This window comes from Phoenix dactylifera, unplaced genomic scaffold, assembly GCF_009389715.1.
Source record: "Phoenix dactylifera cultivar Barhee BC4 unplaced genomic scaffold, palm_55x_up_171113_PBpolish2nd_filt_p 000298F, whole genome shotgun sequence".
Classification (NCBI taxonomy): Eukaryota; Viridiplantae; Streptophyta; class Magnoliopsida; order Arecales; family Arecaceae; genus Phoenix; species Phoenix dactylifera.
The window spans coordinates 496803-521776 of record NW_024067775.1 but is presented as its reverse complement, the minus strand read 5'-3'; the positions used below and the strand labels follow the sequence as shown (position 1 = coordinate 521776).

General features: G+C 38.4%; 2 protein-coding genes across 2 annotated transcripts; both read right to left on the bottom strand.

The window, feature by feature from the left end:
• Window positions 1–5391: 5391 nt before the first annotated feature.
• On the bottom strand, window positions 5392–9111 carry LOC103706426 (cytokinin riboside 5'-monophosphate phosphoribohydrolase LOG1-like). Its single transcript, XM_039118025.1, has 7 exons — window positions 8717–9111; window positions 8344–8441; window positions 8196–8226; window positions 7949–8048; window positions 6902–6972; window positions 6665–6808; window positions 5392–5674 (listed from the first exon to the last, which is right to left on the bottom strand). Exons 1-7 carry the CDS (start codon window positions 8858–8860, stop codon window positions 5582–5584), a joined length of 681 nt encoding a protein of 226 aa, XP_038973953.1. The 5' UTR covers window positions 8861–9111; the 3' UTR covers window positions 5392–5581.
• Window positions 9112–17262: 8151 nt separating this feature from the next.
• LOC103706425 (seipin-2-like) lies at window positions 17263–24899 on the bottom strand. The gene is made up of 3 exons (XM_039118024.1): window positions 23828–24899; window positions 19311–19587; window positions 17263–18523 (listed from the first exon to the last, which is right to left on the bottom strand). The coding sequence occupies exons 1-3, from the start codon at window positions 24836–24838 to the stop codon at window positions 18345–18347; spliced, it is 1467 nt and encodes a 488-aa protein (XP_038973952.1). The 5' UTR covers window positions 24839–24899; the 3' UTR covers window positions 17263–18344.
• Between the last annotated feature and the right edge of the window lie 75 nt (window positions 24900–24974).

Here is a 24974-nt window from a genome sequence, read left to right as displayed (position 1 = left end):
AGAGAGGGGGGGTGGCTTACTTAAAGGGATGGTATCGGTGGGCGTTGCGGCATTGAAGAAGGGGATGAGAGCGAGCGAGCGAGTGAGAGGTCAAGAGCCCTCTCGAAAGCTCTCAAACCATCGAATTGAGGGGGAGGTTTATAAATCATGGTCTGCCGTACGGGTCCGAATCCGGCGATACAGGGCGTACTGTACCATGCCGGTTCGGTATCAGTACTCGGTACGGGTCGGTACGCTAAAAAAAAATTCTATACCGTACCGTACTGACACTGTGCTAGCGTGGCACCGGTACAGAGTCCGGTACCGAGACGGCGAACCTTGTTATAAACCAAACTATTTCGATAAACCAAACCGTCCCGATTTGGTGTTGGTTCGGTTTGGTACTTGCCGAACCACCTGGTTTGGATCGGTCCGGCAAATGTTGGTTTTAGTTTTGTTGGTGCTTTATTTTTATATGTTTTCATGTTCTTATTATTTTGGTCATTTAGATTTCTGTGTTTTAGGCTGTGGTTGTTTTTTCTTTGTTCTTGCACATATGTCCTTTTGGTAGTTCAATCATTGATTGTTCTTTTGCAATGTGTTTGGTACTGCATTCTAGTGCGTGAGGCTGGCAACCTGGAGACAATGTTTGATATGGAATGTTCATATTATAAATGGTTTACACTTTTACTATGTGAGTGTATTGTAAGCCATCTTGTTAAAACTAGTTTCGACATACTTGGTAAGTGATGTGATATTATTATTAGCATTATGTTCTGCTGCTTCTGCTACCACATTTTTTTCGTGGAATTTATATAAATCAAGACTGAAGGGAAGGTTATGGAGAAGATGAGAGAAGCGTCATAAAAAGTTCGAGCTAAATGGTTCATTGAAAGCAAATATTAGTGAACATGCTTCAAGATGTTTAAACTGCTGCATCGTGCTTTATGTTATTGTTCTCATCATGCTACTCTTTACCCATTGGGCTTATGTTTTCCCCTTCCTCCTCCTTTCCCACTGGCTTGTGGAATTATACGAACAGCAATAAACATGCTTGTGTATCAATCCTTATAGGCTAATCATTTTAGGTTTCATTTGTACATGCTTTAGTTATAATCTCGACTTTACCTGTTAATATTGTATTCCTGATTGTACCTGGTAGTGTCAGAATATTGGTATATGCATATTAGTATTTTTATCATACCACAAGCATTATGATGCTTTATTCTATTATGCATAAATAATCTCTGTTTTACTAAAGGTGCATAATTATTCTTGACAACTAGATATATATCCTATGCATTTGCTTATTTTTGGCACAAGCATGATACCTATCTTCATGGATAATTAAATTAAGTGAACAAAGGCCTAAGTATCTTTACCGTAGTTGCATGGCCATTTATAATTATAATATTCGCTAGTTAAATGACATACTTACAAAGAAATTAATTAGCAATATATCTCAGTTTGTTTTATAATAGAAGGAAATTATATTTCTTCAATAACTGTTTTCTTTATAAGCTTACTAAATCTTTGATCTTTTAGTTTAGTATTCGTGCATGTGTTGAGCTTTTATACGATCATTGATATAGTATTAGTTACTAACAATTGAAACATAGACTAAAAACATTATATAATTCATGAAGTTGGGAACTTGAATATTCTGAATATACCCTAATTGAACACATTTCAGTCTAAAAGGAGTGTAATATGAGCTTGACTCAGAAATGAGCAAATAAATCAGTTATGTAACACGACCATCCATAGTTGATGGGGTATTTGGTGTTAGTAAATGGAATATCATCTAAAAATGCCCAAGTTATGTCCTGCATCTTCTTGTACCCATGAGTAATTCAAAACTAGAGCTAAGAAGGATGTTAAGAGTCTGAAAATCCAAAGTTTAAGATTATTGAGAATTTTGATCCATTAGATAGTGATGAAAAATTATGAGAATATGTTTATTTTTCATATTCTAAAATTTTCTTTTTATTTATCCTAATAATTTTTCATGAAGATAGTTTTACAGTTTAAATTACATCTAGAACTTTATTTTCTTTCTTAAATGTTGGGACCGTGTGAGAATTTCATTAGCTCAAGTTTTTGAATCAGCAATCATCTATTAGGTGCATGGTGCTATGATGAATTTTTGCAGCATTACCTCTGACACTGGACCATGTATTTGAATATTTGCTTTCACTTCTTTAGTCAGTACTAATCATATTAAAGCAAATGAATAAGCTTACGAACAAGATAATGAATTAGGAATTGTTTGCCTAGCAATTAAATGCATTCTGTAAAAATAAGTTGTTGAAGAAACTGATTTGTGCTTCAGCAAAAAAAAAAAGAAAAAAAGAAAAAAAGAAACTGATTTGTGGATTAATTTCACCAACTACTACATGGATGAAGATCAATTTAAGTGGCTTCCTCGTGATCATATATGAAGGGAAGGCCTGTTTTAAGGCACAGAGTTCGTGACAGTCCTTCCAGCTTCTGTATTGTGTTATGTTACATCTCCTGGTAGCTTTCCCCTCCATGCATCTGACCTCATGTCAGGATATAGGCGACTGAACTCCAGTACTGAGCTTGGAAAAACCAATGGGTGGCCCCTGAGGTCCTTTTCCATGAGATATTTCTCCAGACATTCATCATGGGAATGATTTCATTGGATGTGACAGTTTATAAATGGAATCTGAGTTTATGTTTATTTAATTCCCCTCAGCTTTTTGTTTATTTGCAGAAGTGAGGAATGTTCATGTATGTCTGTTGAATATACACACATCTCTACAGAAAAAGGGCTCATGATAAGGTCGGTTATGGTGGACTGGTTCTCAGGGCCACGTTTTGCCTGCTTTTTCTTGTTGACCAGTCACTTTTTGGGGACACACAAAGCTTTCGTCAAAAATCATGGTGGGGCGTTGAGTCATCCCCAGAGGTCTTGTTGGATTAATTGAACACCACATCATAGTTCTTATTTTCTAGGTTGGATTGGAAAAGATAAATTTACTATATCCCTAATCGCCTTTATACTAAATATCCAGCTTGTTTTTATGAATTCCTTCTCTATGCATTCCTATAAGGTCTTTGCTTTCTCTCAGTGCCGACTCTTTCATGCCTGTGAGGACTATACAATGGATAGATCTTGGGCATTTATACAGGGGCAAAGAACCAAGTAACATCTTCTAGTTAGCTTTTTTTTGGTGAGGTCATGTTGTTACAATGCCAATGGGTAGTGTTAAAGTATTGCAAGTGCTTTCTTAATAACAATCAAATCAGTTTGCTTGTTGAATCTTCACAGCTTGTTGAGGTGAATGGTAGTATGCTTCTACAACTCAGAATGCTTATTGGATGGAGAGAAGAAAAATTGGAGAAACGTGGCCATTCACCTGTTTAAATTATGAAGTGTAAGGAAACAGTCCCTGATCTGGGAAAAACAGAATAAGGAGAAGATAGAACGAAAACTGTTGGTAATTGGATGTGCATTTGGTCTTTCAAAGAACAAGCAAGTGCAGCATGTTCCTGACGATTAGGGTGCAGAGGACCACTCAAGAAGAGAGATGCTAAATTTCTTGACATTTTCTCCTCTAACCCATCTGTGACATGATTCAGCGACACGCACCATTTAGATGGAGGTCTTGGATCTGATGCCACTGGTGTGTTTTCGACAGGTCAAATGCAGATGCATATGGGGAAGCCCTATCTGCACAAAAAGAAGCCTAATCTTTGCTTGCATGTGGTTGGCATGGACAAACAGGTACTACAATAATTCAGAGTTTCTCAATGTTCTTTTGCGTGTGTACTAACGGGGAAGTTCTCGAGCTGGTATGTGGCAGTTTCCTGAGGATTTAAAGTGACCTATTTTTTTTCCATAATAAGAGTAGCAAGATGTTGAGGTTGAGACAGGCCACTGCTATGGAATGTTTGAGGTGATGCCATACATACAAGAGGATGTCTGAAAATGCCTTCCACTTCTAATGATCAGTGGAGACTCTTGGAAGATTGCTATAAACAAGCATCAGTAGGAAGTCTGTCTTTTTTCCGAGGGTAAGTTCTCTCCCTCCTTCCATTTAATCCCAATAGTACATTGTATTGGAATGGATAAGGTCAGTGCCAAACTATGTTCGTGACTGCGACTCGAGTGATCCTTATCCTCTTCGATGGTGGTCTTATATCACTAGTGATAGACGCCATTTGGACATCATTATTTGGGAAATACGACAATTTTTCCAATGTTTATCTTGAAAGAGAAGGTAATTTCATTGAAGTAGGTATAAGATGTAGTGCATTGGTTCTGATGTTAAGCTGTTAAAGCATGATCCCTGTCATATATGAAAACTCCATGACACGAGGTCCATCGTAGCTGAAAGTTACTGAATGGCAATTCCCCAATTCACTAGTCATTATGGTTTCATTACCTCATCTAGGGTGTTCATCTTCCCTTGGCTAAGGGTATCTCTAGTGATGTCAAGAGGACTTTTAACGAGAAAGGTGGTCCAGATTTTATTGGCAGCGACCAGTGTAGTTTTCTTTTCTTTTTTTCTTTGGAGGGGAAAGTGATCGTAATGTGGTTGTCCTGGTGTCTGGGCCACCTTTTGTCGTGACGCTCTGTTTCTACAGCTCGGCTGAGGGCAGCCAGGAAAGGACTATTTTTGGGAAGAATAAAAGTTTGCTCCAGTGCACGAGGTTTTCATGTGAGGTTTTAGGGTCAAATGCAGGGAAACACTGTTTCATGTTAGGGAGAATGCTTCAATAAAATCTCAATCTGCCAGCCTCTACATTGTTAGGTCAATATCTAAGAGACTGTAACTTTCATTTGCTACCTTAATAAGCAAACCTAAAATGGGGTTCATGCGAAGGTTTTGGATTGGCATTAGAAGGCTTGAAAGCTGTGAGGATTCTGGCAACTCGCATTCCTAGGGAGGCATTTATCTTGTACGAATAGAGCAATTTTTGCATTGTAAAGTTAAAACATGTTGGCTTTTATAAGCTTGTTCGCATATGAATAGACGGTGATGAGAAAATGTGCTCAAAAGAGCTCAGTTTTGATTATTCGAACAATCAAGTTTGTCACAAAGCAAGAGAGATGGATGGATGTGATCCCCCGAAGCGGTTAATGATTTCTTTTTGTTGTTAATGTTGTTTGATGAATGCATGCTCAAATTTGGGAGAGTGCTCTTCTCTTACTCTTCTCTTCTCTCCCTACATAGCCAAACGGGGCTTGATTTATTTGGGAGAGTTTTGACGATGTCAAAAATAGGAGTCCAGAAGTAACTCCCAGAGCCTCAACTTAGACATGGTAGGGAGTTTAATCTTATAATTAAAAAAGTATATATCTAAACAAGCATGGTTAATAGGTTAGCGAAGTGGAAGCGAGGTTACTTGATTTCAATTAGACCTAATTGAAAGATTAATCTCTTGCACATTTTCTATGAGAGGAAAGAAAAATCCAAACGGAGGATGATATTATACATCCATCAGTCATTACTTGAGAAAAAAAAAAAAGCCAGATAGCTTGCTAATAAGTGTCTTAGTCGTTATACTAGAGGGAAAAAAATATTGAACAAAGATTGCATCATAGATGGTGTTACGTATACAAGTTGGATGGTTAGCGGGCAATGTCTGGCTTGCGAGAGTGGCCTAATTGCTCCATCTCCCACTTGAGCTTGGGTGCAACCCCTTCATGCCTGGGCACATATTCCTGGAAGCAACATCGATTTTTATCGATCAAAAGGAGAAGGATACAAAAAAATGAGTCACAAATGATATTATTCTAAATATTCTTATTCGTTTAAATCTGATCATAAGTTTGACAGTGTTCCGAATCCTGATCTTGGACAGAGTAGGGTCCCCAATATTATGCGAATATAACACAGGATTAAGGCACTCTTTTGTCAATGTCTCTCTAGTTCGTTACCTGAGTATTTGATCATTAGGAGACTATGTACTGGGTTGCGTTTTATGAAAACAACAAACCATTTAGGTGTATGTCCTTGGTGGAATTGTTCTCTACAACGGAAAAGTCCAGAATTTCAACCTTGGCGATGGCATCCCCATAATATTGCTCATAAAAAATCTAAATTATCAAATTCTTTTCTATCTTCGGCTATACGCTTTTTAAGAAAGTAGCATTCAGCTTCTCGATCTAGTGCATGATTATTTGATCAAAATGTTCTTCAGCTCTATGCCGTAGGTTGCTTAACAATCACAAACTTTAAACTGCTAGAGAGGATTTATTTGTAGTTTACATCTTTATTTGTTTCCTTTCTAATGAAAATTAACCATAAATCAATATTATGTTAGGAATCAAAATAAAGTAGGTACTACTTGGTGCATGCAATTATCAATAAATAGACTAAGGGCGTATTTCGTTGGGGAGAGTTGGACTCTGGAATAAAAAAAATGGAAATAAAAATGAGCGACTCATATTCCAGCCATTTGTTTAGGAAGAACTCCTATTTCCATTCCGATTCTAGGAAGGAATAAAAATGTCCCAATTTCTTGAAATTCAATTTTAACTCTTCCTTAATATTTAAATTTCAATCATAAACTAAATACGTTAGAAAATATGGTCATTCTTATTTCAATCATAAACTAAATACGTTAGAAAATATGGTCATTCTGATTTCAATCACGAACCAAATGAACCCTAAAAATGTGTGTGTGAGAGAGAGAGAGCTCATTTGCACACCTCAAGTTTCGATAATAGTTCAAGGGCAGTTTGTGCAGAGACAATAATGTGACGAGCAGCGGGTGTGATGAATCCTTCGTCAACAGCCTTGTCAATAAAAGATAGTAGGGCGTTGTAGTACCCATCGACATTCAACAAACCCACCTGATATCAATTATAAAATTTTAGGCCAAAGATGGTTAAAGCATATCAAAGGCTTGATTATGGTATATGGTACATGCAAAGAGAAGGATATACCGGCTTCTCATGGATCCCCAGCTGAGCCCAAGTGATCACCTCAAGGAGTTCTTCTAAGGTTCCGTACCCACCTATAGTCCCAATCCGCACAAAAATAATTTTGTTAGCATGAATGTTATAGGAATATAGGCAGCTGCCTTGAATGTTTTCTAGTTAAAGTGCAGCAGAAGCAGTACATTTAGTCATGTCCTTCTTTTGAGATTAAATAAGGTGGGGGCACCACATATCATCTCAAAATAATAAATAGTACAATTATCTGAATGAAACACTCTTCCAAAAATTGAACCTAAAATCTTTACAAAATGGAGTGCAACTGCTAAGCCATGGCCTCATGTGTTAATATGTAACATTAAACAACATACACCTCCTTCCCTTTTGTTACATTTCCAAGTCATTACTCCTTAATCAGTACCACTCTAATATATGCTATTATTTAATCATCACCCAAGTCAATCCTTGAGGTAAGCTAAGTGTCATCAGCTTTTTATTTTTTTTTTTGTGTTTTGTTCCAGCAATGCTATGCAGCTCCTTTTGATGTGGCAAGAGGAGATTGGTTGGTATGACCTCAGAAGCTGATGCAACTCAGATTGGGCTTCTTTATGCCCCTCAAACACCATGGCAGTGGCAAGAACTGATGGATAATGGAGTGGAGAATCATGGCAGATTTATCAGTCAAGTGATCAACTCTTTCTTGGCCAAGTCATGAGTCAACTAGTTAATGTGCCGATTTTGGTATTCATAGCACCATAAAAACCAAATACATGTTGGGTACAACCAACCAGGCACTGGTTGAGCAATGAATCCCAAACTGTGTGTGATGGATGCCGAATCTGTTGCACTAATGAACTCCAATAAAGGAGCAGCCACGAGGAGATCACTGAAAAGGAAAGATGGGTTGATGGAACTAACCATTGAAAGCAATTCTTCTTAGAGTGAACTATTTGATCTAGAGACCTAACATCCTCAGAAGCACAAGGAGGACTGCCAGATACCAATCATTACGATGGCAAACTAAAGGAAGCACAGGGCAGGGCTTGGTATGCGTACCAGGGAGCGCAATGAAAGCATCAGCTTGCCGTGCCATCTCGGCCTTCCTTTGGTGCATGCCCGAGACAGCTCTCACCTCTCCTACTGTCTCTCCTGTTATCTGCTTTTTTTTTTTTCCATCAGAATCCTTCCATTGTCAAGCTCTATCCATGGGGGTAAGGTCCCCATGGGCGACCAAACTTTGTGTAAAAAGGAAAGAAGAAGAAGAAGAAGATAATAATAAGAGAGAGAAGAATATTTACCATACCTCTCTTGGCATTAGAGTCCTGGGAATTACCCTGCATTATAACATCAAAAACACACAAGTTCTTCGGAAATAATTTTGAAAATTTTTATTTTATAAACATGCATACATATATGTGTGTTGGATGGATAAAGATAGGCAAAAGACAGACCCTAAGACATGGCAGCCACCGTTATAAACGGCTTGTGAGACATGACCCATGAGACCAGCACTCCCTCCACCATAGACCAAATCTATGTTCCTCTCGACCTGAAACCATTTGTAATAAAACAAGAAGAAAAAAAAGGGAAAAAAAAGAGAGATTTATTAGCAAACAAGGTAGCAACTCACACAGACAAGGTAAATAAAGCTAGTTTCCAACTTCTATGCAAGCTGATCTGCCTTAAAAACCCAACTCTATCCCTTCAACCATGGAAGATAATATCCATTTGAAAGAAGAGAGAGAGAGAGAGAGAGAGAGAGAGAGAGAGAGAGAGAGAGAGAGATGCAAAGAGAAAGAAAGAGGAGAGGAGAGAAGTGATGACCAATTCATTGCCAAGCTGAATGGCTGCGAGCTGGTAGCTGGCCTTGTTCCCGGGGCTACTCCCACAGAACACACACACTCGTCTGAACCGCGAGGCTGATCTCCTTGAGCTTATCGCCACCCTTGCTTGTCCCTGGGCTTCCATCTCTATCTCTTATCCTGTTTCCACAATAGAGGAACAAGGCTGTGGTCTATGGATTCCGACAGCTCTCTCTCTCTATCTAACAAGCGAGGCAAGAGGAGTTTCCCGTTCTCCTCTAAGTCTGCAATGCGAGGTGGGGGATTTCGGTAGGTAGAAGAGGTTTTTATTAAATCCGTTGCGCAGCCTAGAGAAATAGGTTTTATTTTTTTGTTCTAAGGGGAAATGGACCTGCCATCCGTACGGCGGCTTTTTGTCTTTTTACCACTGCTACTTTCTTATAGCAGGCCTATGGTTTAGCTTGAAGTTTTCTGCACTGGCCGTATGCAATGGATTCCACAACGAGGGATTGCTCCCTACCAGATATACCACCTAACCTTCTAAAGCCTAGGGAAGGTGGGATTTAAGTTTAGATCCTTATATTGAAGTATACTTTTTTGGAGCTTAGATTCTTATATTTCATGGTTGGCTGAATGTCGCTTTTTAAGAAATGTGATAGAAGCGTCACTTTTTCAGTGCGAACTCTTTTCAATACATGAACTTCGGAGAGGGGTGCCTACCAATTCTAGCTAGCTAAAAGGCTAGAAAGGCCACAATTAAGCAAGCCACTTGTTATCTGAAAACCAAAAAAAAGCTCAGTGGGCTCATAGAAATTGAGCCACCGGTTGATGTCTTGTCAAAATCAATCTTTTAATTGCTCTTGTTGGACTCATTTAATTTAATTTGACTCATTTGATTGGGTCACCAAACCTTATCTCATTTGACCTGGAACTAATGAGGCTCCCTAGATCTGATCTTGCCTCAGCACATAGGAAATCAAAGGAAAATATTTTGTGGACTACTTTCAAATTACAATATAAAATACACTAAATAAAAACATGGTGGAGTAGACAATTTTTGCTGTAGCTTGTATTAGATACACTTTCGACCGGAAATTGACCCTATCCGATCCAAATTGAAGTTATCGAGCTTCGGTTTGGATTTGTTTTAATAAAATGTTCTGTCGTCTAATAAAAATCCTCAACAACCTAAATTAATCCACTATTCCTATTATTTTGAATTCCAAATATAATTGACATTTAGTAATAGTTTGTATGTCATCAACCATCAACTTGCTGTTGTTGGTTGATGATGATTTATATATGATTAACCATTAGATTTATGCAAGATGGTTGTTGATGTGATTTATATATCTTTGTTGAGAGAGACAGACACAGGGAGAGTGGGAAGAGATGCCTAGCTATGCTATAATTGCCTCTATCCGAATATTTGAGTAGTGGGGTGTGACCACGAGAACAGGCCCCAATTCATCACCTACATGTTTAGTTGTTCTCGATTAGATTTGACCTGAAAGATCTGATTTGATTAATAAATAAATCTTTAACTCCACCGTGTGAAAATAGATTGTGCTTGGATTCAAATATTTGATCTAATTCAAAGATGGATTGAATTTAAATTTTTTGAACTCGATCTCATTGAACCCAACTTGTTTATCTCCTAGATTTTATAGAAAAACTAAAATGACATGACTTTCATCAGCAAGACAATTCAAGCAAGTTATTTCTTAAGCTTTATTCTATATATTTGGTTGGTATCATATAAATACGGTACACTTGGATGAAAGGCGGGCTTTAAGTTTCATGTTTGAGAAATGATCACTTTCTTATGTATCTACCATCAACTTTGTGACATGATCAAATGAATGCAGTGCCCAAAGTCCGTTTGTATAATATCCCACATGATTGGCAATTCATATCAGTGCTCAACATCGATTCCCACTTACACTCTATATATCTCTTGGTCATATATGGGGGTTACAAATTAAAAACTTCGAAAAATGATCTGGTCTCCCCACTTAAATCAAGTAGTATGAGGTATCATAGATTCTTGGTTTTATAATTTTTATTCATGTGTAAGGAGGTAGGTTCAGCTCCATCTTGCTCCCTAGGCTCATAGAATAGTCGAAAGAAGAAAGAAATGTGGAGGTGTGAAGGTGGAGGACATACCATGGAATATGTCGAAATGCGCCCCGACATAGGGCTAAAGTAACTTTGATTGCTCGATTCTTAAATTACATGAATAAATAGAGTTACAAGGGAACCCTGTCTTAGATTCCAAGGCAGAAAATAAATCTAGTGTTAAAAAATTGTAAACTTTCCTCTTTCACTGAGAAGTTTGTGCCAATGAATTTTTTCCTATCCAATTTATCAAGAATTACTTTCACAATTCTTCATAAGATCCCAAAAAAAAAGAACTTCACATAAATCTATAGTCAAGTAATGGACATTTTATGCTGCTTAACTACTAGACTGGTTCCACCTCAATTGGATTTATCAAATAATGCACGATCATATCATTCAAACAAAAAAAAATCATCAAAGTATGTCGTGAATTACTCGAAAAAATAGTCAATATATTCACTTTCGCAAAATTTCATGCATAGTACGAAGTATGTCCCCATAGCTTGTATTAAATTTCTTTGCCAGGCTGGTGGGGAGAGTAATTTTAGTTACACTTAGATCTACCCATGCACACGTCCAACGCCGACAGAGGAGTGGTGGGTGAGGGAAGAGACAAGTGCTCGATCTATTGAGTAAGCTTTCATTGCCACTGAGATCACCTTTAAAGTTAGCAACCAACCCAACCCTACAATAAAATCCCCCTTACAGGAATTAGAGAAATTTAGTTGAAGACTACATTTATGTATACGAGGAGACTGATATTGAGGTGATGATGTGATAATTTAAAAAATTGGAATTGATACTACCTTTGTGCTCTCCGATTCTATCATCATTACTATTAACATTAGGTGAAGTTTATATCCATTGTCAATTGTATATGTAATTTCCATATGAAACCAATCCACCGTACATGATGGACTCTAGGGTTTAGAAATAGTTTCGTTTACATATTTTTATTACGCTGCTTAATATACAATAGTATGCATGTATCTTGAAATCTGCATGGTGATGGAAGTTAAGAGACACAGAGAAGAAGAAAAAACAGCAGCATAAATCTTTATATATAAATAGTTAAATATATATATATATTAGGAAAGCAATGAAGGCAATCCATTTGAATGAGTATACTTCTTAGAACCAATGGCGTCGCATGTCTTGGTCGATCGGGTTCTTATTTTTCATAACCAATGATTATGAAAAATAGACCGGTTTCTGAACATATTTCTACAACAATTATAGACAAGTTGCAGCAACTTCCTCTTCTTAAGTGCAAGCAGGATGGTTCTACATAATTAAATAAACCATCCACAGAAGAACATGTTTGTGTCACGGGAGTCAGCATTACAACCTTGGAGCTTATCCATTGATGTGTCGTACTTGGAAATCGGTGCAGATAGAGATTGCTAGGTTTCAGTGGATGCTTGGCTATCACATCTATGCATGGGAGATCTCGCATGTGAACATATACAGGGACATAGGGACTGTTAGAAGATCAACAAAACTATTGGTTGCACAAATTCAAAAGATGCAAAATATTTACTCCACCCAAAAAGGCTATCTTTAATGTTGCTAAAATCCTAAGATATAAAAGCAATGGCTTGCCAACCATCCTGATCTCAGCCAGTTGGCATTTCTCTCCTTATTGAGAGGTCTGGGGATCAAGTACAGTGATGACTTCTCCTATCTCTTTTCACTTGCGTCTCCACTTAATTTATCTCCTCTTGGAAGCTATTCCAATCTATGTATGAAAAATCTCACGTGCAATAGTTTATTTCATGGAACTGGTTCAGTTCACATCTAGGAGATAAACTTATAATGGATGGGTGTCATAAGAAAACAAAATCTTCATTGGCACCAATCCACATCATGACGTGATCATGAACTATACCATTTTTTCTTAGTCCTTAAAGGTCTTACTTTGCTACAGGAGCAAAGTATATATATATATAATGCATGCATGTTTAAGATATGACTAAACACCTTCTTTTATTAAGTTAATTTGACCATAAGAAATCTTAGAAACATAGCTTAAGTTTTTGTAATGCCAACTGAACTTTTTTTTTTCGAAAGAGAAAAGCATGCCGTTTCGTTCCTTCCTAGATTTATAATGGTCTATGCTTGGTCTATTTCTTGAGTTTTTGTTGGAGCTACTTGGATTTCCCTCAACAAGAAAAACTACACGAAGATTAAGCGTAGATGAGAGCCTACTTACTTACTTGCATTTAATGAAGGAAGGAAAAAGAAGATCCATCTGGTAGAACCATCCAAAAATCTAAATACGTGAGAAAATGCTTCAAATTTAAACCCTCCTAAATAATTTAAAGGAGGGAGTAAAACAACTAGACTACTGTCAACTTCACGAGGCATGAATTAAGATACACACAATTCAACCTGGTATATTCTCCTAGCATCTATTAAGACAACGTACGTCACTGCATTCGTCGTCAAGGAATCTAGTGGCACCGTAGGTGCTCCTTTGTTGAAAAATGTTATTGTGAAATTCCCTAGCCAAGGTCTTGAACTGTAATATATTATTGGGATTGTCCTAGTCTTTAAAGGCTCTAAATGTTACTACGGTTCCGTATATATATCGGAGGTTGAAGGAACCCCACCAATTACTGTGTGACCTCCTTCCTGTCCCCACGCGGCATCTCTCGCATCCCATCTCAATACATCCACCAACCCACTGGGCTGGCATCTACTCATTCCTTTGGTAAGTCAGCTAACTGCCTAACCAAACCCTAAATTTGATCATGGAGTTCTGCAAATCTTTGCTTGACGAGCTTATCCTCATGGCTTTTTTTTAATTTTTTTTTTTGATCTTCGAGCTTTATTATATGACGATGCAGTACTTTCCAACTCAACTAAATCTTAATCCCAAATTAGTTGGCTCGGCAATATGAATCCTGATCTTCCTCCATCCCATACTGTTTAGGTCATATTTTTGGAAAGTTGTAATGATATCAGTTTCTTCCTTATTACTTCATCCCATGTAATTCTAGATATATATGGATATGATAGTTTTTTTCCAATTGTCGATGATGGAAAACAAAATGGCCAAGCCTTGTCGATGTTTGCTAAGATCAGCGGTGAAGTCATAACTAAATCTGAGTTGGCACCCTCAATGATAATAAAAGTTTTAGCCAGAGTTGAAGGATTCAACTTCAACTTGCACAAGTTGGCATAAGGTCGTATGATAGAGTTCAGCATTTAATTCTACTAGCTAGAAATTGTCACTATATCCTTGATGGACTAGCTGGTCCAACCAACATGAACTCCCTAGTTCCTCCCCTCCTTTGTCTTTGTCGAACACTTGAGCTGTCATTCTGCTGCTCCTACCCGTTGGTAGGTGCATACTTGTGAAATTCCGACGTCGAATGCATGCATGAGGACTAATGTCTTTTTTTATATATTTTTTTGAGGTAGTGTCGTGCGTACAACATAGTTAAGATGATAGCTACACATAAGAGTGAGATAAAGAAACCCATGGCCATGAAGCGATACCGTAGGACCCTCTCATTTATCATCCCTCAACTCCGCAAGCATATATTCTCTTACCCTAGCCCATGTGGTTGTGCCATTCATATGCTGTTTCACCATCTTGGGCCACCTCACGTACGTCTTTTACTCTCCTCCTTCAGGTTCGCAAGCTTTTTTTCTTCCATTGCTGTCTTATTTGTTTAGTTGTGCCTACGGAGTTGACATTGCTGTCAAACATTTGCCTGAGAACTCCATTAATTCCCTTTATCTTGCACTTCATAGCTTGCTAATTGGCGACAAGGCCCATCATTTGGAAGCTTGGGGGTTGGTATACTATAATCGTACGGTTTCATTCTGTTGATGGAGTTGGTATGCCACCATAATGGTAATGGCAAGGAGTGAAAGCTTTTCAGTGTACCAAAATTCAAAAGCCTGCATGGATGAAAAGAAGGCAGTAAATGACTACGTGCATGGACCTAGTGACGGAGTAGATGAATAAAGAGCCTTCTTGCTACTTGGGAAGATAATTTTTAAGCTTGTGAGTTGTGGCCCAGTATTATGTGTTAAAGGACATGCGTGCAGATATATGCTCAAACTTTGTGGACTCCAGATTGGCCTAAATAAGAGGTCTGAGACATGCTCAATTGTAACCCTTCAACATGTTGACTTTTATCCGGCTTTTACTAGCATCCTGGTCGTTGTTGGATTTTACTAGATCTGGTCATCCTCGATCACTATAAGTTACATGTATTTGATTTGATATTTGATTGGATAGAATAAACTTGACCAGACCGATCGGATTGTTGGACCTTACCGCTCAATTAGCTTTATCCTTCTTCATCCTTATCGAGCATGAAGCCCTGTCTTTCCGTTGTTCAGGTCCCAGTTGGTTCATCCCGATACCTAGGCAGTATTATCGTTTCAGTACCTCAACCCTGTCAGGTATCCCTAGAATATGGTTACCATTTATCTTCATTGAGTCACTTAAATCATATCTGATTTTGACTGTTTCAGTTCACCTTGTTTAGACCGCCCATGCAGTCGGATACCACTGCCTGATTGACATTGCCTTTTATCCATCTTGATTTGGGCATAAGGTCGTATCCCCAATAGTATCCTTATTTTTAACTTTATTTAGCTTCTAAGATAATGATAAAATTTATAGTATTTTAATAATATTAAAATAGGTAAATCTGACCCATCTAACTGAAGTGGGATTTTTGAAGCGAAAAGAAGTAACCCAATGCTTCAATGTGTGTTTTTCGAATTTTTGGTAAAATGATAAATACTTGGTTAAACTGGTTAAGCATGTTATTGTTACGATAGTAATTATTTTAAATTATATTATATGTTACGTTATAAAATTTGAAAAATATAATTGGACAAATTATGAAATTTGTTTTATATGGATGTATTCTTAGCACGGCTATGATCTGGCCCCACCAATGGGATTATTCACTGGCCATGTTGACTTGTAATCTAAGAAACTGATTTCGACACCGAACCATCAGTGATTAGAATAGTGGTATTTAGACACCGAACCATCAGTAATTAGAATAGTGGTATTTGGCACTTTATGCATTCTGTATTTGACCCATGCCATTGGGTTACATGGCCATAACTTGATGTTGGATTTTTTATATCGATTTATGAAAAATAATAGTAAATTTCAAAAGAGACATATGTGTTATTTGAAAATTGATTTATTTTCGATTAGTATCATGCTCTTAATTATATATTTATTTAGAATATTTATATCCCACTTTTTTTGTGTTATGTTGTTTACTAGGCTAGAGTAGTTCATTATTCTTTTTCTATTTTTTCAGATTTTGAATCATGATTGCTTGGGACTTGAGGGAGTACGCTAAATCTTTTGAAGATATTCACAGTTATTGAAGTTCTAGTTTGGTCTAGTTTAGTTAGAACAAATCATTTGATTTGATAACATATTTTGGCTTATGTCACTTTGGAATAATTAATTATGAGAATGATTTTGCTTAAATCTTGATTAAATCAGTTTTCGAGGATCGAACAATCATTATTATTACTTTGTGATTATTATGACTTGATTTGTAGTCTTGCATGCTCGCATAGCCCGTCCTGCAAGTATGCAGCATCTGTTATACTCCGAGTTTGGAGTGCGCTCTAAGCTTGGGGTGTGACACCGAGCGAAGTATTTAGCTTTCAAGAATCGTGTGCCAACCTAGGGATAGCATTCCTTAAAGATATCGCTACCAGCCCAATCTGAGATGCATTTGACCAGACATATAAGAATGTTCCATTACATGGTTGTTACCAATTGTGCTCAAGTAATGAGTTCAATCCTCTGAGCCGCATACTCTCTATTTCCATTAAATCATCAATTCCATCTCCAATAACAACCTCTCCATTCAAGATCAAAATCCTTCACCAAAACCTAATCACCATAATTTCACCAATTGTCACATCAAAATATGCATCACCTGAGATTAAATCTGTGGGAGTAAAGAAACCTTAATTAAATTAAAAGTATAAAACAATTTCCTTATGCTACAGGCAAGACAATAAATGAATAATCCATGCAATGACCATTTTCCCTATAATAAAAGGAGACACACAAGATGCTAAGCTCATTAACAAGAGAAAACAACCAAGTAGCTACAGTGAAAGAGCACCTTGATGGAACATGTGTGTTTCCATCACAAATTAGTTCAATTCTTTGCTGCATAACTTTGTGAAACCACTTGACTTGCAAAAGCACTGATTTAACCACATAACGTGGCCTCCGAGTTTCATGCAGCCTCACCAGTCTCTGGAAAATCCACCTGTGCCCTGAAAAGTAGGTATTACAAATGGCAAAGCAGAAAAGAATCTTCTGTTCCCAACTTGCTCATTTTATGGAAAAAGCCAGCTCTGAAGTTGCCGAAGAAGCATGATATATATATACACACACACACACACATACATATACAAGCTTGGACAACTTAAGTTGAATGAGACATGGTAGGAGCATGTCTACAGTAAAAGAATAAATATTTTCACACCAAGAGGATATTACACAGCAAAAGAATGTAATTAACACAAACTATTCTCATGCCGCTACTTACAGATGCAGACTGCTGGAAGTAATTTACATCACAGAATCATTTATACCACATATAAAGCACCCAGCCATGAAGTTTGCTCGTCAAGCCATGCACCTCACTTTTCTTCCACAAAAACACTCCTTATTAGCCAAGGCATCCGTAATATCATCTCTAAAAGAAAGAGAAAGAATTACAGAAACTAAAAAATGAGAGCAAAATTATCAAATCTACGCCGAACAATCATGATTGATAAGATCACGACCATCAATCGCATGCTTCTTCCTCTTGAACCAACTACAGGCAACACATGTACCTAGCACTATCACCTCTATTCCGCATCAATAAATTTGTTTACTGGTAGAAGTTAAAATAGTCAACTCTGATAATTTTTCTGCCCAACATGTTGGACCAACTCTTAACCCAGCCTCAGACCTTGCAGTTCTCGCTTCATGCTAATAAAAAATAATGATAAAGGTTAAGAACCATTCAGTCTATATCACTTGACATTTTTTTTCTCATACTAATTCTTCTATACCCCAAAACCTAACCTCTTAGGAACTCCAGCTTTCGTGCTCCAAAAGCTACATGTCCACATCTGCTCTGCCAATAGGCTACTCATCTCTCGTATAGGCACTCATTACATGTTTATCCCTCGCAAATAGTGTAACAGTAGTTGTGATATGACAGTTAGTTCCCCCATTCTTAATTTTTAAAAGAGCTACCAACTTCCAAATTGAAACTATCTCAATTTCCAAGTTTTATAGCTGAATATGACATCTTTGAAACTGAGCAGCATCGATAGTTTTTGCCCTCAGTAGACTACAGAAGTATGCATGACATAACTGATGTGAGTGTTCAAATCATGATTACTACCCCAAGGCACCTGAAGATGGTATCTTATTTCAGACAGCGGCAAAATGGGGAAATGGTGCTTGCAGAAGACCTGTTCTCCTCTTTTGCAACCATGTTTTAAAAGTTCGCATCCTACATCCTGCTTTGAGAACCACCAACAGGCCTTGACCTTGGAACTATAATAGGTCTACAGCAGACAAGAAAAACCAGTAACTCCATGATGAATAACCCCATACTGATCCAGATATACAGCGTCCTCCTGCAGTTCCATATCAACTTCTTAAAAAGAGGAAGCTCTGACTCAAGTCTTAATCAGATAGATCTTAATGATCAAATCTTAATGAAAAAAAAAATAAAAAAATAATAGGCAGATCAGGATCTGCTTTTCTTTTGACTGGAACGAGCTTGGCCCCGGTAGCTTCTTGAGAGATATCACTCGCGGGCCCTTCCTGCCTATATGTTTCCTTTGCAGCTACGGAATCAGCTAGAGAGGGATTTCGACCTTCGTTTTTCGGGAGAATGAAATAGGGGATCTTTGACTTTCCGGTAATAACTTATTCCCTTCTTTCCCTCTCTTTATGACCAGCAAAACTCACTCGCGGGGACGGGAGCTGGGTTGGCTCCGTACCGGCTGAGGGCATTAGCACTCGACTGATAGGGATAGGAAAGGACTTTCGATTTAGCGTTGTAATTTTGACTACATCCCTTCCTTTTTCGAAGACGACGAGCTGTCCACCTTCATTACCTAAGATGAAGAATTTTCACCCATGCTACGAGTCTGCGGTCAAGCGCAATCTGAGATCCCTCTTCGATAGATTCTTCTTTCTCGAACGGATTTTTTTCGGACTTGAACAAGAATTGGTCAAAAAAGCCCCGATCCTCCATTGAGAATCATTGATAACGAATTCTGCTTTCATTTCCCCCGTTTTCAAAATCACAGAGTTACTTACGGAATGTCAAACTGTTGACTAATGACCTCAAAAATGCGTGACGTTTGGGAAGCATGAGCAACCCATGAGCCCCTGTGAAATATTTGATAGGATCCGTTTCGGATTCGTCCTAGATCCAATTGAGTTGATACGCCATTAGATTCGTGTTACGATGCAGCATAAATCTCAGGGATACCAGCACCAGGCCTGAACTCTGCCCTTTGTTCAAGAACGACTCTTATGCATACAGTAGGTTCAGTTCCTTCTGTGAAGCCTGTCATTTTTAATCTGAGAAACTGTGATTCAGAAGAATAGCCTGCTAGTAGAGTACCACTTTTGAGAAAAGTCTCTGTCAAGCGAATGTGCGAGCTCTTGAATCGTAGCATGCATGGCTGGCTTGAACTAGCCATGACATTACCATCTGCTGACAAAAACTCTGTCCGGACCTTACCTCAGCAAAACCAAACATCAAGGGTCAACATAATTAGCATAACAAGAAATAAACATAAACAAGCAAGAGATAAAACAAGATATTTTAAATATTTCCATGACTGAGTTGCTAGCCCTGATATTTTGTATCTAAACTATTTGCACTAATTGATAGTCAGTCTATCAGTAAGCTATAGAACATAAATATCAATAAAAAACAAGGGAACACAATATCAAACATAGGAGGCACAATATGAGGAAGCAATAGCATTTATTATACTATCATATTCCCTTTCCTCATGGATATGGTACCAGTCAAGAAAATATTCCATTTAGTAATTAAAACAAAATGAGACCTAAAAATATAACATAAAGGATGACGTAATACATCACCTATTCAAGTGGATGAAAACTAAGTTGCATGTCATTTCTTATGAGGGTCATTCTTTTATGTTAACTCTCATAAGAGTTGTTGTAACAATCCGGGACCTTATCCAAAAAGGTTAGTCAAAAAGTATTATTTAGATTTTCTGGCTCTGTATAAGTACCCAAGATCTATCCAGTGCATACCCGATCTGAATCTAAACACATGTCTGCATGGGTCCTCACCCCCCTTGGTTTAAGCCGTGGCATCTTTGCTAAGCTAAGAATCTAGATCCAATCAAAACGAATCACAAACACCGTGATTGGCCCATGATCAGTCCCAAACGGACCTGTGTTGTAGTGTCCCCTATTTCATATAGGCCATGGATTAGATCCACTCTAATACCATTTGTAACAATCTAGAACCTCGCCTAAAAAGGCTAGATGGAAGATGTTATTTGAATTCCTTAACTCTGTATACATACCCAAGATCTATCCAATGCATAGCCGATGTATGACTAAAAACACGCCCGCCCATATCCTCATAGTCATTCTACCAATTCAGCCCATTACAATTTGTGAAACTAGTAAAACAGCAAGAAGCATCAAGAATCCATGAACTTTGGAGTTGGCCAGTACCTATATAATTATATAAACAGGTAATGTATCTTGTAAGCAACAACAGTCACAAACATAAAACCTAACAATAAGAACTAATTTTATTTCATTCTATAATTATTGACCATTAAGAACTCCCAACCCTGTCTCCCCCCTCCCTTCCTGTCTCTTACATGCCCATGCTTGGGCCCAAATAAAATTCATAGCTTGAATAAGACCTTAGCCAAACTTGAAACCTAGACTTGCATATCAGATTTGGATCCCAAAAAACTATAATTCTTATCAAAGCAGGTGAAGTGACTATGATGCCTATATGGAAGTGATAAACCTATTAATTCTACATGTGTGGGGATGACTAGAGGAAAACAAGGCAATAGTTAGGTTAACTTCAAGATTAGAGTTTTCGTGCATGAATGAGTAGGTGCAGGTTCCTCATTCTAGTTCCTTATGGCAAGCAAGGAACGAAATGAGAAATTTCGCTAAGGGCCCTCTGCCTCAGAGGCCTCAGAGTGATACCAGACCCTTCAGAACTGTGCCGTATTACTTGATGACTCCCCATCAAGAGCCAATAAACATGGTGCTCATGGAACTCCACCTTTTCTGGCTTCTGTCTTGGTGAGGGGTTCAAAAATCAGTCTTTCTTCGTGCTTTCTAGTTGTTTTGTATGGACCCCACCACCCTAATTTTTGCTTAAGCAGGGTATCTATATGGCAGCATTGGTAGCCAATTAATACAAAGAACAAATAGACCCACCTAGTTTGGATTTGACCAAAATGAGCTCAAAATGCATTTGTGAACATACTTCACGCACAACTGGAACATGTAATAGAGAACAACCTTGATATAAACTTAATGCCACAAAAGGTCAAGTTCGCATCCATATGCTGAATAAATGCCACTTAAGCTTCTATTTTGGGATATCTGACTGATTTCCACCTGTACAAGCTCTCATTGGTCCTTTTTCAGTCAACATGGGAGTACATTTATCATTTTCAAGAAAGCCAATTCACAAAGGGATGCAGTTCTTCAACTATCACTTTAGTGTGCGAATTGAGCTAGTTCCAATTTTGATTTGCCGGCTACTAGTTTCATGGCTTTAATACAGACTTGTTTCAGTATATAAGGCCTATGACTAAAAAATAGAGCTGCATTATGACTAAAGTTAGAGGTTTGCCTCATTTTAAATTGCAATCCTATTTGAAATATCTCCATCGCATTCATCTTTTAACTTGCCGTTTTTCATACAATTTTTCTCACTGTATTGCCTCATTGTTTTGTGCAGTTTATATTTTTTACTTGCCTCTTGCAATGTGGCAATGGTGAAGTAGATATACATATATGGCAGTTGCATGACTAAAAAAAAGAGTAGCTTACTTTTAGACAAGTTGCACAAAGGAGAAGGAGCAATCTATAATATACACAGACCTCCAATAGCATCACTTCATGACTATCACATCACAAAGGTGATCTTAGAATAAGAGTGCTTGATCAAAACAATTCAGAACCTTCTAGGTTTAAGCCATTTGGTTGATGTAACTCTAAATAGGTTTAATAGAGGTAAAAGTTTATATATTAATTTTCACCATTTGATCTGAAATCACAACTAAGAAGAACGGTTGTTTTCAGGAATTCCAAATTCAATTCAGAACCATCTAGATTTAAGCCATATGGGTGATATAACTCTAAATAGGTTTAATAAAGGTAAAAGTTTATATATTAATTTTCACCATTTGATCTGAAATCACAACTAAGAAGAATGGTTGTCTTCAGTAATTCCAAATTTCTCTTGAACCACCTTGAGGGAAGTCAACATTTAATAATACAATTTGTGGATGAGTGCCTCTCCACTAAACTACCAATTATTAATTATCTAGGCACATCTTTAATACAACTAACAAATTTAAAAATAAAGTAACTCTCACCAATTAAACTAAAAAAATGCATTGTTGGCACCATTGCTGGTGTAACTGTTAGTCACTCTAGCAATAAAGCTTCTTATAGCACTGCCAGACCTTGAATTGGTTGCACATTTTCCTCTTGTTTAAACACTGTTTAAGACAGTTTCTGATGCATAATAAAGTTCATCCAGAGGAATAACTGACAATATTAGCCTTGTCTCCATATGTAATATGGATGTCCTCGAATGAAGCACTTGTTCAACTGCTGATGGCAAAGGATAGATTGTGCAGCTCGTTGGTATTGACCTTCAGCTGTGAGTTTTTACCTTGGATCACAGCTTCCACACACTGGTTTGCATCACAAAGGAATTAAGAATCTTAAGGAATGGAGATTGTTGTAATATACTTTCAGTGATTCATCTAAGATGACTATTATATTGGCTAAAAAGGTTGATACAAGTACAGTTGCATCTGTCAATAATTAAATGATAAACAAGAGCAAGGGGCACTTTCATGTTGCCTCCTCGTAATCTTTTATTTTTATCCCTCTTTAATGGCAGCAAGTAGGTGAAACAGTGGTTACATGCATCTCCATATCAACTCCTGTAAATCCTGTGGGTCTCATGTCCTCTTCTACTCTGACTTTTTGTTCCTTCAAGTTTTCTCCTCGATGTAAGATAAATCTTCTCATCTAATAAGGTACCTCTCGTTAATTGATTTAACAAAAAAATAGCTAAGTGCATGAGACTCCTGCCACTACGGGTTTGAGGAGAGTCAGATATACGCAGCCTTACCCTCGTGCACAGATGCTATTTTCATGTTTCAAAATTGTGACATCCAGGTCAAAATGAAGCAAGCTTCTCATTGCACCAAGTCTTGCCTTCGAAAAATATTAATTGATACGTTAATAAACTATATATATATACATATATGTAAGTGCATATAAGCATATGTCCCTCGACAAAATAGATGAGAAGCATAGCATGAGAGGGGTGAACTGATAGTGTCTTATTGCCTGCAAGCATTGGTCATTCCTTCACCCAGTGATTAATGAGGAAGAGGAGCAATAGTACATGGATGTTCCAGGTCCAGCCCTTTGTTCCTTTTTTTTTGGGGTCAAAACCCTTTGTTCCTTTAATGGTTTCCTTGCTACTATTGCACCTTTTCACTCTTTCATTTCTAAGCATATAAAGACTCTTCAAGATCCAAGCCGGTATAATATAAAAGACACAATCTTTCCAAATCTCTAGAGTATCCAAAAATATACGAACATGAATATAGAATCAAAATTCAAAAACCAGTCATAGAATAAAGTGAATTAACACAGAGGCAGAGAAAGAGAGAATATGAGCAAGAGGCAGATAACAAAGGTCCATACCTGGAACATGCCAAGTTTTCGATTATAATCTGATTCCGGCAAAGTCAATGAAATTGTCAACTGCATTTTGTGATTTGGCGGCACCGACCGCCAACCCCCATGTTCCCAAGCTCCAGCCTTTCCACCAGAAACCGAACCACCATCGCAAGACCCTACCGGCACGAGAGCATCCGGAGTCGGCTTCGTGTAATCAAAATTCAAACCCTCCGTCATCTGGAACGGCATCTCAACAGCTCTGCCCATAAACAATCTCCCACCTAAAAATGCTCCCATCAAGAGCCCAAACAGCCCGAAACAGATATAGAAAGACCAGAAGCACCCCCAAGCAAATCTCGCCGCCAACTTCCCCACCCCCTGCTGGCTTTCAAGACTCTCGGACACAAAGGGGATAACTTTCTCCACTAAACTCTTCCATACCCTCAAAGCCCTCCCTTTTATCCCATTTCTCGCTCGTCTCAGGGTGCCGAAAGGATTGATGAGGAGAAAGAAAAAGCAATGCAGCAACCAAATGGGAAATGTGATGGAACTAATCAGCAAACTGAGTTGAAAAAACACAGCTTTGACCACAAATCCAGCAACGGAGACCGGAGGCGATTCTCTAACAGGAGCACTGCTCGTCGCCGACGATCGGAGAGAAATTTCCGGGCTCCGGTCTCTTCCCGTGCTTATTTGATCCGAAGTAAGGGTAGAGCTCGAATTATCCGGCGTCTCCAGAGCCTCCTGGTCTTTCAACGCGAGGAGGATCTTGGTCCGGCTTTCTCTGAGGCTGGTGATGCCTGACGGGGAATCGGAGCTCGAGGATTCCTTGAAGACGGCGGCCGGGATCCGCCTGGAGGGTGGCCTGCGGCGGCGGAGGGCGGCTGGGGAGGGGTAGTGGATCGCGTCGCCCGGGCCGTTGGCGGTGGACTCGGGTGCGGGGGTTGGGTCGAGGGTTTCTTCGGGAGGGAAGGAACCGAGCGCGTCGAAGAAAGGATCAGGGGAGGAGTAGGCATCGAGCTCCGTCTCGTCCATGGGAAGGGAAGGCGCAGAAGGGAGGAGGGAGAATAGGAGGAATAAGGAGGGAATAACGCGTGGCCATTCATAGATTAGAGGGGAATACACCGGCGATTCACGGGCATTGGGATTTCCGGGAACGGAAGAATCTGGG